The following is a 17,884-nucleotide window of genomic DNA, read 5'->3' on the forward strand; positions in this document are numbered from 1 at the left end:
TTTTGTGTTCGTTCAGGTCGAGGAAGCTGATGATGTCTAGTGTGTGCCCCTTTTCGTGGGTTGGGGAGGACATAGGAGAAGGGAAACCTAGAGAAGAGAGGAAATTGTTGAATTCGGTTGCATCTTTGCTGGTGTTGTCGTCTAGGTGGAGATTAATATCACCAATGATCAATAGTCTCTGAAATTTTAGGAAGGCGTTTGTTATGGTCTTGAGGATGAGATCGGAGGATATATTCCAGGGGGTTGGTGGCCGGTATAGTAACAAGATTCCTAATGGGTAGGGGTGGAGTTCGTCCTTGATTGAAGCTAGCATATATTCTAGTGAAGTGTAGCTACTCTTTTCGAGAAGCTGAACGTCGAACAATGATTTGTAGAAGAGTGCCAGACCTCCTTTCCGGTTTATTCTGGGAGAGAAGAGACCATGGTAACCGTAGGAGCAGAGTTTGTTTTGCGTGAATAGATCGTCTTTTTCAATCCAGGAATCCAGGATCGAAGTCCGCAAGTAGGTCCTTTAATATTTGGGTCTTGTTGCAAGCAGATCTAGCGTTACAATAGAGTGGTGGGTCTGGGATGAGAGAGTCGGAGGTGAGGTTGGGTAGGTTGGCAGGAGGAACGGACTTTAAAGAGGAGTAGTTGACTTCTCGGGGGTTTTTTTTGAAGGGGTGTTTTCTGGTGCGCTCTAGCGCGGGGATTCTAAGGCCAGGGCAAATGTTATTGACGTTTGTGGAGTCGAGTAGATTGGGGGGGAGAGGTTTCAGGCAGTGAATAGTGTTGGTAAATGAGAAAAGTAAGAGAAGAAGAAACCAAGAAGGTGGCTTCATGGTGAGATCTAGGAGAACCAGTGAGAGGACTGAAGGCAGATCCTGTTTATTTAACGTGGGGATCTGGAATTAGAGGTTAGACTCTTGTTGGGTATTTGATAGACGGTGTCTTAGGTCTTGTTTGACTTTCTGAAAAGTGGCTTAGAACAGATGAAGAACTTGGCACGGTGGCTTAAAGTGTAAGAAAGGTTAGCACCTTATTGCTTCTAGAGAGACGGAGTGGAGGTAAAAACTTAAAACAAAATGAAAAACTTAGCACCCAATTGTTTCTAGTAGGACGTAAGACATAGGCGGAAGAAAAATTTGGCAGCTGATAGCTTCTAGTAGCTTTGCATATAATTACATCTAGTAGGATGAACGGAGATAGAAACTAAATCAGATGAATACTTAGCGCCCAATTGCTTCTAGCAGGAGCGTATTGGCCTATAAGACAGTCACTTCTGATAAGACATTGAAACTGGTAAGAAGACTAAGCTTAAAGAAGACTAAACTTAAAGAAGACTAAGCATCTAATTGCTTCTGGAAAGACAGAACTTAAAGAAGGCTTAGTATCTAATTGCTTCTGGTAAGACAGAACTTATAGAAGGCTTAGCATCTAATTGCTTCTGGTAAGACAGAACTTAAAGAAGGCTTAGCATCTAATTGCTTCTGGTAAGACAGAACTTAAAGAAGGCTTAGCATCTAATTGCTTCTGGTAAGACAGAATGGAGGAGAAACTTAAGTCAGATAGTAAATTCAGCACCCAATTGTTTCTGGTAAGACATATGCAGGGTAGAACTTAAGCAGCTATTGGTGTCATAAAGGAACTTGGAAAGAGGTAGAAGAGCAGGAACAGTGGTCTGTTAGCCCTGAACACAGGGCAGAAGAAGAGTGAGCTGGGTGGGCGGAGTCCTGTCCAATCGGCGTCGCAGTGCTACAGAGTCGGGCTGAGGAAGGAGGGACAAAATGGAAGCCTTTTTCCTCCTTCCTCTACCTGCAGAAGAGCAGGAACGGTAGACAAGGGCACAAGAAGAGCTTCAGCAGGTCTTTAGGAGGTTGGTCATAAGAACTTAAGAACAGACTTACTGGGTCAGACCAATGGTCCATCAAGCCCAATAGCCTGTTCTCACAGTGGCTAATCCAGGTCACTAGTACCTGGCCAAAACCCAAGGTGTAGCAATATTCCATGCTACCAATACAAGGCAAGCAGTGGTTTCCCCCTTGTCTTTCTCAATAACAGACTATGGACTTTTCCTCCAGGAACTTGTCCAAACCTTTCTTAAAACCAGCTACACTATGCGCTCTTATCACATCCTCTGGCAACGCATTCCAGATCTTAACCATTCTCTGAGTGAAAAAAAATTTCCTCCTATTGGTTTTAAAAGTATTTCTGTGTAACTTCGAGTGTCCCCTAGTCTTTGTAATTTTTGACGGAGTGAAAAATTGATCCACTTGTACCCATTTTACTCCACTCAGGACTTTGTAGACTTCAATCATATCTCCCCTCAGCCATCTCTTTTACAAACTGAAGAGCCCTAACTATTTTAGTCTTTCCTCATACGAGAGGAGTTCCATCCCCTTTACCATCTTGGTCACTCTTCTTTGAACCTTTTTTAGTGCCACCATATCTTTCTTGAGATAAGGAGACCAGAATTGAATGAAATACTCCAAATGAGGTCGCACCATGGAGCGATCCATGGGCATTATGACATTCTTAGTCTTGTTAACCATTCCTTTTTTATTAATTCCTAGCATCCTGTTTGCTTTTTTGGCCGCCACCGCACATTGGGCGGAAGGTTTCATCATACTGTCTACAATGATAACCAGATCCTTTTCTTGGGCGCTAACCCCCAAGGTGAACCTTAGCATCCGTTAACTGTGATTCACGTTATTCTTCCCCAATGTGCATCACTTTGCATTTGTGCACATTAAATTTCATCTGCCACCTGGACGCCCAGTCTTCCAATTTCCTAAGGTTTGCCTGCAATTTTTCACAATCCGCATGTGTTTTAACAACTTTGAACAGTTTAGTGTCATCTGCAAATTAGAGAGTTGCACGGGGACAGATACCCATCCCCGCCCGTCCCTACCAGGATCCTCTCCGTCCCCACCCGTCCATCTCAGGATCCTCTCCGTCCCCACCCATCCCTGCAAGGAATTACTTCCATCCCCGCCCATCCCCATAAAAAGCAGCAATTACTTCTGACAGGATCATCAATTCTAGTTTCTTTTGCGTTTGCGCTGCTGTTTTCCTTGTGGAATCTCTTTGGTGGAACCCTTTTTTTGTTTTCTGTTCAGGTAATTAACTTACAAACCCCCTCTTTTACTAAGGCGGACGTGTCCATTATATTATATGGACAAACCCTGCTTCCAAAGCCTTCCATCCCCGTGGGAGTCCCATTGGCTAGAGGGGGTCCCCGTGGGAGTCCCGTGGGCCAGAGGGGGGTCTCCGTGGGAGTCCCATGGGTTAGGGGGGATTCCTGCGGGACCCCCGGGATTCCTGTGATCCCCATTCCCGTGCAGACCTCTACTGCAAATTTAATCACCTCACTCGTCATTCCAATTTCCAGATCATTTATAAATAAGTTAAATAGCACCGGTCCCAGTACAGAAACCTGTGGCACTCCACTGCTTACTCTCCTCCATTGAGAAAAATGACCATTTAACCCTACCCTCTGTTTTCTATCCGATAACCAATTACTAATCCGTAACTGAACTTTGCCACCTATTCCATGACTCTTTAATTTTCTCAGGAGCCTCTTGTGAGGAACTTTTCTGAAAATCTAGATACACTATATCAACCGGTTCACCTTTATCCATATATTTTTTCACATATTTAAAGAAGTCAATCAAATTTGTGATGCAAGATCTCCCTCGTCTGAAACCATGCTTGACTCCGTCTCATTAAATCATGTTTGTCTACGTGTTCCACAATTTTATTTTTTTTATCATCTAAAGCACAGGTGTCAAAGTCGGTCCTCGAGGGCCAGAATCCAGTCGGGTTTTCAGGATTTCCCCAATGAATCTGCATGAGATCTATTTGCATGCACTGCTTTCAATGCATATTCATTGGGGAAATCCAGAAAACCCGACTGGATTCCGGCCCTCGAGGAGGGACTTTGACACCCCTGATCTAAAGCCTGCAAGAACTGCTATGTTTAGAGTCTGCTTCCAGTGGAATGGAAAGTTCCTCAGACATTTGACGGAGAAATCTGGAAAGAGAGGACCGCTCAGAAAAAGCAGTAGGTCCTTGAGGAGAACGCTGAGGTGAATCTGAACCAGAAGAATCCTCGGCATCAGTACAGAGTGGTTCCTGCTCCAAGTCTCCAAATAAGTCCAAATCCTGAATGGAATGAGAACAGTGTCAAAGACCCGGTGTCGAAACCTCGAGGTGCTTGGTCATACGAGAGGCCTTCCGGGGCTGCACCAGAATCACCTCCCTGGATGTTTGCATGACTGATGCCGTGGAGATGGAACAATCGACTCCTGTGTCAATCTCCGCACCAATGGAGCATCCGAATGAGGTGTGGTTGATGTCGTGAGTTGCTCAGACTGGACCCGCACCAGAAGAGTCGGTGTCAACATGGGCATAAGCTACGTCGGCACTAACATTTGGAAATGCTCATCCAATTCCTCCCTAAGCAAATTGTCAATCTTTTGCTTGAGGGAAAGCACCGGTAATGCTGGCTTTTTCGCCGGTACCACTGGTGTAGCACTCCGGTCTGGTGATGAGGAGGCCAATGTCGAGGCACTCACTGAAATCGGGACCGGGCATTACAGGACTTCTTCGAGGTCTGCATGACTTGACTCAATGCCATTTTGACCTGAGTCCCAGACAGGGTAGGGGAAGGCTTCTTAGTCAGCTTACCCACTGGATGCTGCGACACCGGAGATGCATCCGTCGATGTCGACATGTGCGGTGTCGTCTTGGTCGGCACCACTGGTGTCTGTATCAATGTCAGTTCCCCCTCCATAGTGACACCGGACAGTCGTCGTTATTGAAGAAGGTTTTTCAAAGTTCTCTTCTGAAGCGAGGAACAACGTGTACAGGTCTCAGAACAATGCTCTGGCCCTAGACACTGGAGACACCAGCAATGAGGGTCAGTCACAGAGATGGGCTGTGCACAGTGACCGCACTTCTTAAATCCCATCAGCGGACGTGACATCGATGGGAACACTGCTTCGGCCAAATTGAAAACGGTGGCTAAGGTGGACAAACAGGCCCTGCCGGGCCAGAAACCACGAGGGATAAAAAAAGAAAGATTTTTTTTTTTTTTTACTGAAAATAAAGTGAAGCAAAATAAAGTAAAAAAGCAACATGAAAGTGACCAGAAAAGTCACAAACGCGAGAGTGGAAGGCAAAAAAGTTTTCAACGGCTGCTGAAACACATTTTCATAGCTCTGTGGAAACTAAGAAACTGAGGGACCGCAAGCCTACCTCGGGCGAGAAGGCACTCATGCATGTGCAGTGCAGGCTATCGCGAACTTTCTAAAGACTTAAAGTGGTCCGTGCCGGGACTACGTTGGTGACATCACCCATGTGTGAGAATATGCTGCTTGATTGTCCTGGGATAATAACAAGTTAAACAAAATGTTCTGCTGAAAGGGATGAAACTGTACCATTAACCACCAACCCAGGCTCCAACGGAGCGCAGCACAACTCCCCAACAAAAGGAACATATATACAAATTCTTTCCAGCCCTCAAAGGCTGAGTGGCTTCTAGGAAGCAGCATGGAGAAGCATAAACAGACAAACTGTAAACAGGTGCAGAAAGGACAGGGCAGAGTACATAATCTCCTTTTCCAGTGCAATAGGTGAGTCATTCTAGACAATAGGGACGTACAAAAACAGTCCCCCCAAATAGCAAGGGTTAGCTTGCTGCACTGGCCCTTAAGACCGAGGACCCGAAGGCAGAGTCCTGTCTTTCAGTAACATCCACTCTGTAAAATGTGACCAACATGGGAAAAGAAGACCACAATGCCACCCCACAAATCTTTTCCAGAAAGAATGTAGGCTGTTGAAATGGCCCTACGGATCCATCTGGAAAACGTGGCCTTAGAAGCAGGACCACCCCGCTTAATCAAATGAGTCAGCACAAACAGAAGGTCAGACAGGCGAAACTCATTAGTGACCTCCAAATAACGCAGGAGAACCTTGAGTATTACCAATTTCTTCAAGAGGCGTTCCTGAGTCAAGGAACCTGTTGGCAGAAAAGCAGGAACACACACTGCTCAATGAACATAAAAAGCCGAAAACAATGGCCTAGAGCAAGGGTAGGCAATTCCGGTCCTCGAGAGCCGGATCCAGGTCAAGCTTTCAGGATATCCACAATAAATATGCATGAGATAGATTTGCATCTCAAAGAGACAGTGCATGCAAATCCATCTCATACATATTCATTGTGGATATCCTGAAAACCTGACCTGGCTCTGGCTCTCGAGGACCGGAATTGCCTACCCCTGGCCTAGAGCGTCAAAACCAACAAAGAAGCATTTGAAAGAAGGCCAACGGGAGCATAGATAAAGTTAGACAGCACCAGGTTAAGGTCTGAGGCAGGGATAGGATGGACAACCAGCCATCTGACATGATGGACCCCCTGCAAGAATGGAGTGACATCAGGATGAGTCACCACAGAGGACTCGGGCTCTACCTAAGACAGCCCGGCTACTAGGACCTTAAAAACAGTATCTTCCAGCGGGAAGAAAAGCAAGAATCAGTGAGATCGGAGCTGAATAAGGATCCACCTGGACTTGGACACACTAATATTGGAAGGCCTTCCACACCTTAGCATACGCTAACCCTCTGGCCGACTTCTTAGACTGCAGAAGAGCCTCAACACCAAGGGCAGAACATTTCATATGCCCAAAGGTCGCATGCTCAATAGCCATGCCGTAAGAGCTAAAGGCCCAAAAACTGGCTTAGCAACTGGACCATGTGTGAAACGGTCTGAAGAAGCGCTCAGCCCAAAGGCTGCAACCCACACGCCCATGTGATCAAACTGAAGCCACTAGTATAACACGGCCAGGATGAACCAGAATCTTCTGAAGGACACAGTCGACCAACGGCCCAGGGGTAAAAACAGGCAGGAGAAAGCTCCTGCTGCCAGCACTGCACCAGCATGTCGAGCCCTCCGCTTCCGGGCTCGGATCTTCGAGGGAAAAAGAGAAGCACCTTATGGAATCATGAAGTGGCCAAGAGATTGACACCCCCAGCATTCCACAATCATCCGGAACAGGATCCACTCGCCTGGATCCAGAGACCATCTGTTGAGGTGGTTGCTTGCACGTTGTCCACTCACCACATGCGCTGTCAATGCCAGGAGAAGAAATTCCGCCCATGAAAAAGAAGGTGAGCTTCCTGAGCCAGAGGCATGCTCTTGGGCCCTCTCTGGCGATCGGCATAGGCTACTGCCGTCACATTGTCACAGAAGACCCTGACTGCTTTGCCCTCCAAGGTCTTCAGCAATCTCACCAATGCCAGACGAATAGACGAGAGTTCCTGTTGGTTGATGGATCATATTTCTCTGCATCTGAAATCTTATCTGAGACAAACAAATGGCCCTGAGCTTCACTGGGCAGATGGACTACTTTCTCTGTGAGAGTATCCAACCTCTGAATAGGACAATGAGTTCCCCAGCCCCAAAGGCTGGCATCTGCTCTCACCATGATCTAGGAGACAATGAGGAGCAGAATGCCCTGCAGAGGGATTGTGGGCGAATCCATCAGTCCATGCTTGCTTGTCTGTAGAGGCCACAGCAGACAAATCTGCAAGACATCTCGGCGTGGCATCTAGCGAGAAAGGCAAGCAAGCTAAAGAGGACCCATGTGCACCCTCACCCTAGAAGCTACATCCAGTGTGGCAACTATGAAGCCTAGAACTTGAAAATAAACCCATGCCAAAGGAGCTAGCCGCTCCAAAAGCGCAGAAATCTGTACATACAGCTTTTGTCTGCAAATCCTGGGCAGACATGGCCCAAAGCCGTACCGATGAGGACTTCCAAGTATGCCAATGACTGCATGGGCTGCAGAGGACTCATTCCATAAACGACAATCCAGCCCAAGTCCTCCAGGACCTGAAGCACCTTCTCCACTGTGCGACGTCCCTTGGCCAATGAGGGAGCTCTGATCCACCAGTCATCTAGATAAGGGTGAACTTGCAGACCCATCTTCCTCAGGTATGCTGCCACCACCACCACCATCACCTTGGTGAAGGTCCAATGCACCATCGCCAGCCCAAAAGACAGGGCCGAGAACTGGTAAAGCTGCTCCAGAACATGCAGAAACTTGCGGTGGGCCAGAAATGTGGGAATGTGTAAGATCCAGAGAGGCCAGAAAGTCCCCTGGAGCCACTGCTGCAATGACCGACTGCAGTGTCTCCATTCAGAAGCAGGGAAGTTTGAGAACTGCATTCAAGTGCTGAAGATCCAGAATAGGCCTCCAATCATCAGAGCTGTTCTTTGACATGCTAAAGTATACAGAGTATCTGCCTGAGCCCGAGAGATCACATGATACCAGTTCTATAGTTTGAATATCCAGCAAGGACTGAACAGTAGCCAGGACACTGAGCGCCTTGTCCGCTCATCCAGATGGAGAAACCACAAACCAATATGACAGAGGCTGGGCAAATTCCTGCTAGTATCCTGATTGAATAATTACATTACATGAGTGATTTCTATTCCGCCATTACCTTGCGGTTCAAAGCAGATTACATAAGGAGTTATCTGGACATAATAGGAATACATAAGGAGTTATCTGGACATTTCCCATGGTATTATAGAGTGGAGCAGGTTGGGGATTGAGATGAGTATTGCTGTGTTAGTTTGTCCTTAAGAATTTCTTGAATAGCAGGGTTTTTATTTCTTTTCTGAAGGTTTTGTAGTCTGGGATCGTGATCAGTAAATTGGAGAGTTGATAGTCTAGTTTTGCTGCTTGAGTGGCCAGAAGACCATCGTACATTTTTTTTCGTTTGACATTTCTGATTGGAGGGTGCGTGAATGGAGTGTGGGTTCTCCTATGTCTGGTTGTGGTTGTTTGGATTAGACGGTTGTTCAAGAAGGCAGGGCAGTCTCCGTTTATGGTCTTAAATAGTAGACAGTAGAATTTGAATACACTTCTCCCTCCGTATTCACGGGGGTTAGGGGCAGAGCCGGCCCACGAATATTAAAAAACCATGAATAATATTCGGGCCGGTTCTGCCTCTTACCCCCACTTCTCCCGGCTATTTTATGCCCTGTAAGCCCCCCTTAAGCCTTACCTGGTGGTCTAGCGGGTTTTCGGGGCAGGAGCGATCTTCCCACGCTCCTGCCCCTTGCAAATCACTCATAGGAAATGGCTCCCTTGAGCTCCCATCGTAGTTTCGAGAGACTACGGGAGCTCAAGGCAGCCATTTCCTATGAGCGATCTGCACGGGGCAGAAGCGTGGGAAGATCACTTCTGCCCCAAAAACCTGCTAGACCACCCACCAGGTAAGGCTTATGGGGGGGGGGGGGCTTACAGGGCTTAAAATAGCCTGAAAATTTTAAAAAACATTTTGTTTAAAAATCGCGAATAACCGAATTCACGGATTCTGAAACCGTGGATTCGTAGGAGGAAGTGTAGTATTCTTGCTTGTATTGGGAGCCAGTGTGAATCGAGGTAAGCCACTGTGATGTGGTTGTGTTTCCTCAGTGAGTAGATAAGTCTCAAAGCTGTGTTTTGTATTGTTTGTAGTTGTTTTATCATGGTTGCTGGGCAGGGAGATAGAGGATGTTGCAGTAGAATAGAAGACCCAGGACTAGGGACTGGACCATGAGCTGAAATTGTTTTGTCTTAGGTTTCTCATGACTGCGAATGATTTCTGTATTGTTTTGTGCATCCAGGCAGGCAGAAACTCTGACAGACAACCCCCTATCTGTAGAGAGGCATTCAGCATCCTGGCATCATTGTATCTTTCTGGTAGGTTGTGCAGGACGGACGGCAGAAGGTTGGAAATGCCTGCAGCTCTCAAACCAACCTTAGGAGCTCTGGGAAAATCTCTGAGACATGAAATGTGCATATTTTCGAGAGCATCTGCAGCCATGAAAATTAGAACACCCAGAACCTCTGGGCGACGGTCCATTACCGAATCCATGAGGACCTCCAGGCCTGTTTCAGAGTAATTGTCTCTTAAAAGACAGCCTCGCTAAAGTTGTCATGGAAGTGGAAACACCAGCCCACTGCCTGACCCAGAGCATTCGGCGGGCCAAAAGAGAGAATGCCGACACCTTTGTCAGCACTGTCAAAAAGTCAGATAAGGCATCCACTATATAAAGTGTCCCAGCCAGCAGCAGTTGAGGAGAAACATAGAAGATGACGGCAGAAAAGGGCTACAGCCCATCAAGTCTGCCCACTCTGCTTACCCACCCCCTGTCTATGCTCTAATGACCCAATTTCCTTATCTTGACCCTCGTAGGGATCCCACATGGGTATCCCATTTATTCTTAAAGTCTGGCATGCTGTCTGCCTCGATCACCTGCACTGGAAGCTTGTTCCAATGATCAACCACTCTCTCTGTGAAGAAATACTTTCTGGTGTTGCCATGAAATTTTCCACCCCTGAGTTTGAGCGGGTGCCCTCTTGTGGCCGAGGGTCCCTTGAGAAAGAAAATATCATCTTCCACTTCGACACGTCCCGTGAGGTACTTAAATGTTTCGATCATGTCTCCCCTCTCCCTACGTTCCTCAAGAGTGTAGAGCTGCAATTTGTTCAGTCTCTATTCGTACGAGAGACCCTTGAGCCCCGAGATCATCCTGGTGGCCGTCCGTTGAACTGATTCAATTCTGCTCACATCTTTACTGTAATGTGGCTTCCAGAATTGCACACAATACTCCAGATGAGGTCTCACCATGGCCCTGTACAACGGCATTATGACTTCAGGCTTTCGGCTGATGAAACTTCTATTGATACAACCCAATATCTGCCTTGCCTTAGATGAAGCCTTCTCCACTTGATTGGCAGTTTTCATGTCTGCACTGATGATTACTCCTAAATCTCGTTCTGCTGAAGTCCTAGTTAAAGTTTCTCCGTTCAAGAAGTACGTCCTAAATGGATTTCCGCTTCCGAGGTGCATGACCTTACATTTCTTAGCATTGAAGCCTAGCTGCCAGGTTGAGGACCAACTTTGCAATGTAAGCAGGTCCTGCGCCATATAATTCTGTAAACTGCATTCACTTACTATATTACATAGTTTGGCGTCATCGGCGAATAGTGTTATTTTACCTTGAAGCCCTTGATCAGATCCCCTATGAATATGTTGAAAAGGAGTGGACCCAGGACCGAGCCCTGCAGCACTCCACTGGTCACCTCCGATGTTTTAGAGAGGGTACCATTAACCACCACCCTCTGAAGTCTGCCACTCAGCAAATCATTGACCCATGCAGTTAGTGTCTCTCCTAACCCCATCGATTCCATCTTGCTTAGCAGCCTGCGGTGTGGGACACTGTCAAAAGCTTTACTGAAGTCCAGGTACACGACATCCAAAGACTCTCCCAAGTCCAACTTTCTTGTTACCCAGTCAAAGAAGCTGATGAGATTGGATTGGCAGGACCTACCCTTGGTGAATCCATGCTGACTAGGATCCCGAAGATTCCCTTCATTCAAGATCGTGTCCAATTTGCTTTTAATTAGTGTTTCCATGAGTTTGCACACTATTGATGTGAGACTCACTGGTCTATAATTCGCAGCCTCTGCCCTGCAACCCTTTTTATGCAGAGGAAACTCATCGGTCTATAATTCGCAGCCTCTGCCCTGCAACCCTGGAGGTGGCCACATCAGCTCCGATGCCCCAACGGCGGTTTCAAAAAGTTTCCTGAGGACCACAGCCACACGGCGGTCCTGCATTACTTTCAATACAACACCTCCTGCACTGGGAAGAGAGGTGACCTTAGTCACTTGTGCCACCAAGGAATCCACCTTGAGCTGCCACAAAAGCTGCTGCACTCCTGCACCAGGGGATACAAGCAGGACATAGCTCTAGCACTCTTCAAAGTACCTTCTGGAGAGTTAAACTGCTCAGAAACCATAAAATTCATATCCAGATGCCAGGGAAAGGTCGTAGAATGTGAGCATCCACTACAAAGCCTGGACAGAGCTGGCTTAGTGGCTAAGCACAATTCCTACAAAGATGCAGTAGTAAAAAATAGGCAGAGCCACAAACTTGATTAAGTGCAGGACAGCAGAATCACCAGAATCCGGAGCCCCCAAAGGATCCGCGGATCCAGCACTGAAGCCCAGATCCCCTGATCTGCACTGTCAAACAAGGAATCAGAGAGTTTAGGATCAGCAACCGGATCCCCCAAATCAGGAGCAGGCAGATCAACACCTGGATAAGGCAGAGATGAGGACACACCCGAAGATACCATGCCACCCAAAAATGCCCTGGGAGGGAAAGGAGACTGCTCAGAACATGCTCTTTGGGTTGTTTTTTTTAACTGAGTACAAAACGATTTTGAAACTTCATGATTTTAGAGAAGGCAACCGGCTCCTGAGGCATGGAGTCACCCTTAGATGACTTAAATTTGCATTAGAGAATGACACGGTGACAAAATTCATCACCGTTCCCGTCCCCGCGGATAACCGCGGTAAACCATCTTCATGTCATTCTTTAAGGAGAGAGGGAAGAATCAGAGTATGAATGGCCACAACCACTGACCCGCAAGCTTTGCTTTGAAGAATGCTGGTATAGAAGGACTGAGGCTGAAATAGACACTAAAAAATGACATGGGATTATTTCCCGCGGTTATCCACAGGAACAGGAACGGTGATGAATTTTGTCACCGTGTCATTCTCTAATTTGCATGTCTTAGACCGCGGGGAGTCTGCAGCTAGACTGACCGAAGAACCAGACGTGCCAAATCCCAAAAGTAATGGAGGCTGCCCCGCTGGATACACCTGCCAGCTGCAGAGTAGACCCTTATCAAAAAGGATCTCTGATTTCACAAAAAAGACTGCAACTAGAGTGAAAAACCACAAAACTATCCACAAAATAAAAAAGAAAAACTGAGCAGATCACAAGATGCCTGCAGAAAGAGAAACTGAAGGGACAGCAAACTCTTGGGAGGAGATTTCAAAAGCTGTGATTTGACATCTTTTTACCGTATGCTCGCAAGAGTGAACAAAATACCCTAATGTTCAGCATACCATTCGCATTGCACTGGAATATCATCTTACATGCATACAAATTATATACATAGTTGGTGATCTTATTAGATAAACCCAATTAAGCTACTTAAAGAGTTGAATGATTACACGAAGTCTGTGACCCTTAGCTATAAGATCTTAAGATGAACTTAAATGTAAAAAAAACAAAGGTTTATTTAGTAAGGGGCAAATGGAATTTCACAGATTAAAAATAAATCAGTTGTACTGCCATCTACATTTTGACATGGAAGTACAATTGGAAAATTATATGGTTTGTAGAGTTATAGGTGAGTTTGACAGCATGAGACACTTTTTTGGAATCATTTGATAAAACACTATAAAGTTATAAACGTTTTAAGACTTATCTAAGTATTTCAAGCATTAGTGATTTATCAACTAAGCCAGTGCCTCTCAGCTCAGTCTTTGGGGCACTCCCAGCCAGTCAGCCATTTGGGCTATCCACAATTAATATGCATGAAATAGATCTGTACAGCAAGACCGCATCTCTCTCTCATGCATGTTAATTGTGGATAGCCCGAAGGGCTGACTGGCTGGATGTGCCCCCAGGACTGGTGTGAGAACTGGACTGAAAGTTGTCATCCATAGTATTTCCTTGACACAGCAATGTATTTGTTTTTGCAGATGCCATTTTAATATTTGTATGCTATGTAATATACTGGTTCAATAAACAATAGGGAAAAAAATCAAAACATTAAACATACCTTTGACACTTCTTCCTTTTCACTGTTTTCCTTAATGAATACTTTTTCTAGTTCAGGACTTATTCCTTCAACATTGTATGGCACTCGGGAAACTACAGATTTTGGCACAGAGATGCTTGATAGTGGCATGGAGACGGACCTGGTGTTGGAAGCCTACAAAATAGAAACATGCTAATGTAGAGCTAGAAGGAAAAAGCCTGATGTAACTCAACTGGCAAATAAAATGATCAAGATTTCTTTTATTTTTGCTCCTGTGAAGAATACTGTTTAATCTTAAATATTCAGCTTATTTATCCACTACCAAAACCAAAAATCTAAAGGGTTCTTTTACCAAGTTGCAGAAAAATTTGGCCTTACATGGAGTTTTTCCCTATACAGTACTCCCCCGATATTCACGGGGGATCCGTTCCAGGAACCCCCACTAATCTTGAAAAACCGCAAATAAGGTTTTTTGTGGGGGAGACTGGAGAGGGCAGCGGAAGAGGCAGGAGAGAGCAGCCGGAGCACCAGCGAGTGAAGGAAATAACTTGCTGTATGCTCCAACCGCCTCTTCCTATACTAAAGTCGGGCCTTACCAATCAGGACTTGCATGTCAAAGCAGCTCCTGATTAGTGAGGCCCGACTTTAGTACAGGAAGAGGCGGTCGGAGCATACATCGAGTGATTTCCTTCACTCGCTGGCGCTCCGGCTGCCCTCTCCTGGTCAGTGGTTCGCCATCAGAAAATACCGCGAACTGCCGACCGCGAATTCGCGGGGGAGCACTGTACACTAAAGCCATTTTCCCCCACAGCCGGAAAATGGCTGATTTCTAATTTTCAAATCAAAAGCCATGCACCAAAGTTTCTATTAGAATACAACCATTAACAACAATTAGCGTGTAAGCACTTACTGCCACCCATTTTATAAGCAGTAAGGGCTCATGAACTAATTCTATGCTGCCTGCCTGTCACTAGGCCTGCCTGCCTGCCTGCCTGTCACTAGGCCTGCCTGCTCTGTGCCCTTTCCCTGCCCGCCCTGTGTCCTGTCCCAGCCTACCACTAGACCACCAGAGGGGGGGTCAGGGTACAGAGCTTGGCAGGGAGGGGGGAAATGGTGCAGAGCCTGGCAAGGAGTGTGGAGTTGGGTGCAGAGCCTGGCAGGGAGAATTTGGTTCAGAATTTTTTTTTTCTTATTTTCCTCCTCTAAATATAGGGTGCGTCTTATGGTCAGGTGCATCTTATGGAGCAAAAAAATACAGTATTCACAATGCTTTTTAACTTGTGAAGAAAACCATATTTCAATACTGAAAAGTAGTGGAAATTCCATCAATTCAGAGGTGGGAACAAAAGATACAAGAGATGGCTAAGGTAGAACTAGATTCTATGGTAACTCAAGTGGAAATGGTACAATATATTTATTTATGGAGAGAATTCCAGAAACTACATCCTCTGTTCTCTCAAACTTCTGACTCCTGGGGAGGGAGCGGGCAGATTAGGGAGAAGGTATAATTGGAATTTAAACGAATGGGTGAGGTGTGTGGTAGTTTGCAGGCTGTAGTAATTGGGTTTTTGACAGTAAAAATGGGCATTTAGGAGTGTGGTCATAGGGTTAACTATGATTGAAAGGCTTCACATCTCACTTTGCATCTTTAATAGCTGTTTGTCTTGATACTATTAGTTGCTTATAAGTTTGCAAGCTTGTCCTGGGATAATTAACTTAACAAATAAAAACTATAAAGAATAAGACTAAGTTTTGGAAGATTAATTTTCAAAGTGTTAAGCAAATGAACCTCATCTTCTGGCTGCCAGTCAGACTGAACCTCAATCCCTGAAAAGCTGCGCCACAAAAAAGGAGAGGACCATACAGCCAGCACACTGTTAGTCCCAGACAAGCCAGGAAGGAGCCCACCCAGCCTGCGCTCAAGCTCCTGACTGAATCAGGGATGTGAGCAGCTATGCAGTGGATGACCAAGCTATAAAAAATTACTTGCAGGCTAGCTAGCTGTCCTCAAGGAGTTGATCTGCTAAAAGCAGACTTCCGCCGTGCAAGTCTACATTTTATCCCAAGAAGAGGTTCCACCAAGTGGGAAACTCCAGGCACAGAGTCTCTAAAGACCACTGAGTAAAAATACCCCAAAATAATAAGACCGTAGCACAAAACAAACTAAGGGGCAGGAGCAGCTCCCTGGGAAGGAGGCAGAGTTGGAAAACATCATTGACAGTTTTCTGCAAGCAACTACACATTGCAATAGAATTACATTTGGTCAATTGGAAGATTAGCTAAGGAGCAGTTATTTTTCAAAAGGGTGATATGGGTGCTAGATACCTTTGTTTTATAAACAAAGTTACAATATAAAAACTGTTATATGTTTATTCGTTCCCTTTAATATTTCGTTTTGTTTAAAGATCATTCACATGGTATATATGCAAAAATATGGGCAGCAATGGGGGATACTTTTTAACATCACTGCAATTTATTTTGTCTGACTTCCAAACAATGACAAGTCTTTATTAAACAGAGCTAACCTGTATACACAAGTGTTTTTGCAACAAATATACTCCTATATTTAATTCTCTGAAGAATACTTTACTGAGTATCATTATAAATGAAGGTAGAGAAGCAGACAATGTAAGTGAAAGAATGTTGATCATATTTTCATTCCTGATTAAATGAGTGTACTTGCACATCTTGAACCAAAGTAACCTGCTTACCTGAGTCTGATTGATTGCTACGTGGTTTCCATGGAGGGGTGATTGGCGATCCTTTTCCTTACTGTGACGACTGCTCTGTTTACTGCGTTGGAGCTGCTGCCTCAGCTTGGCTATCTGCTAGAAAAAGACAAAGACAGTGATTTGACTAGTGGTTTATTAACAGAAGTAAAATAAATGGTTTTAGTATATACAAAACTATTAGAAAAGTTTAAACAGTAGAAAAGTAAACAAAAGAAAAATATATAATCTGAATCCATATTTATATTGTAGGACAGTATACACTCAATAAACAGATGATTGGGGGGGGCGTGGCTTGGAGGTGCACGCGAATGGACGGTTGAAGAAGGACCTCCCGTTGAAAACAGATATTTTTGTCATAAATTAATATCGGAATATATAAATTTGCCGGGTTTTTTTCATACCGATTGTTATAATGGCCACGGGTAAACAAAACAAAGTAGACTCGGCGATGTCCAATACAGGAAGTGTGAAGAGATCAAAACCAGAGCCAGTAACACCATCGAAAACCCCGCTACCAAAAGACAGCAAATGGGAAGATGAAATGTTCAAAGAAATAAAAGCAATTAAAGAAATAGTGCTCTCAAACTCAAAAAAACTTAACGATTTACAGGAGGAAGTTTCTACATTAAATAGGAGAACGGAGGTACTGGAAATAAAAGTTAATCAACTAGAAAAGAACGTGGAGGAGTTTCAAACGGAAAAAAAGCAGTCTGATGAAGAAAGAGAGAAAATTGCCTTACTTGCCAGGGAACTGGAGGATTGTTCAAACCGGATGAGAAGGTCGAATTTAAGAGTATTAGGGATACCGGAAGGGGTGGAGAAAGGTGATCCAATTTCCTTTTTAGAAAACTTCATAATGAAAGTCCTCCCCTTTAAATCAAAACATCCGATTGAGATAGAGAGAGCACATAGGGTATCTACTAGAAGAACATAAGAATTGCCATACTGGGACATATCTAAAGTCCTTCAAGCCCTGAATCCTGTTTCCAACAGTGGCCAACCCACATCCCAAGTACCTAGCAAGATCCCAAGTAAAACAGATCTTATGCTGCCTATCCTAGCAATAAGCTCCAAACTTTGGAATCATTTGCCCAAACAGTTGAAATAAGAGGCAAAATTAAAATCTTAAAATTATGTTAAAAATGGGTTGTTGGTTTTTGTTTTTTTTAAAGAAGCATTTGGACAAGATTCGATCCAATCTGAACTGACCCATGTTTTCTAAATGATTTTTGGATCTTCAGTCAGCAGTCCTGTGAAATCTTAGTATGATATTTTTGTTTTATTTAGGAGTGAATGTTATCTTGGATGCTTGCTGTTTGTGTGGGGGTCAAAATTCTATTTAACATTGGAGTTCTTTTTATTTGTTTTTATTTGATTGTATTTTGTAAACCGCTTGGACCAGTAAAATGAATGAGCGGTATAACAAGATTAATAAACTATAAGCAGTGAATTTTTCCAAGCCATCTCAACAATAGCCTGTGGACTTCTTTTAGGA

The 17,884-nt window shown here is 44.8% G+C and overlaps 1 protein-coding gene across 6 annotated transcripts in view; it reads right to left on the reverse strand.

The window, feature by feature from the left end:
- GLCCI1 (glucocorticoid induced 1) overlaps positions 1-17,884 on the reverse strand; it is a 204,780-nt gene that overhangs the window by 96,537 nt on the left and 90,359 nt on the right. For 4 of the 6 annotated variants that reach the window (XM_033931017.1, XM_033931019.1, XM_033931022.1 and 1 more), the window contains exons 4-5: positions 16,369-16,485; positions 13,679-13,831 (exon numbers count right to left, since the gene is read on the reverse strand). In XM_033931017.1, the coding sequence (XP_033786908.1) occupies positions 13,679-13,831; positions 16,369-16,485 (270 nt within the window). The remainder of the gene's footprint in view (positions 1-13,678; positions 13,832-16,368; positions 16,486-17,884) is intronic. The other 2 variants (XM_033931018.1, XM_033931020.1) reach the window with 1 other exon arrangement.

Source organism: Geotrypetes seraphini, chromosome 2 (genome assembly GCF_902459505.1).
Source record: "Geotrypetes seraphini chromosome 2, aGeoSer1.1, whole genome shotgun sequence".
NCBI classification, from domain to species: domain Eukaryota; kingdom Metazoa; phylum Chordata; class Amphibia; order Gymnophiona; family Dermophiidae; genus Geotrypetes; species Geotrypetes seraphini.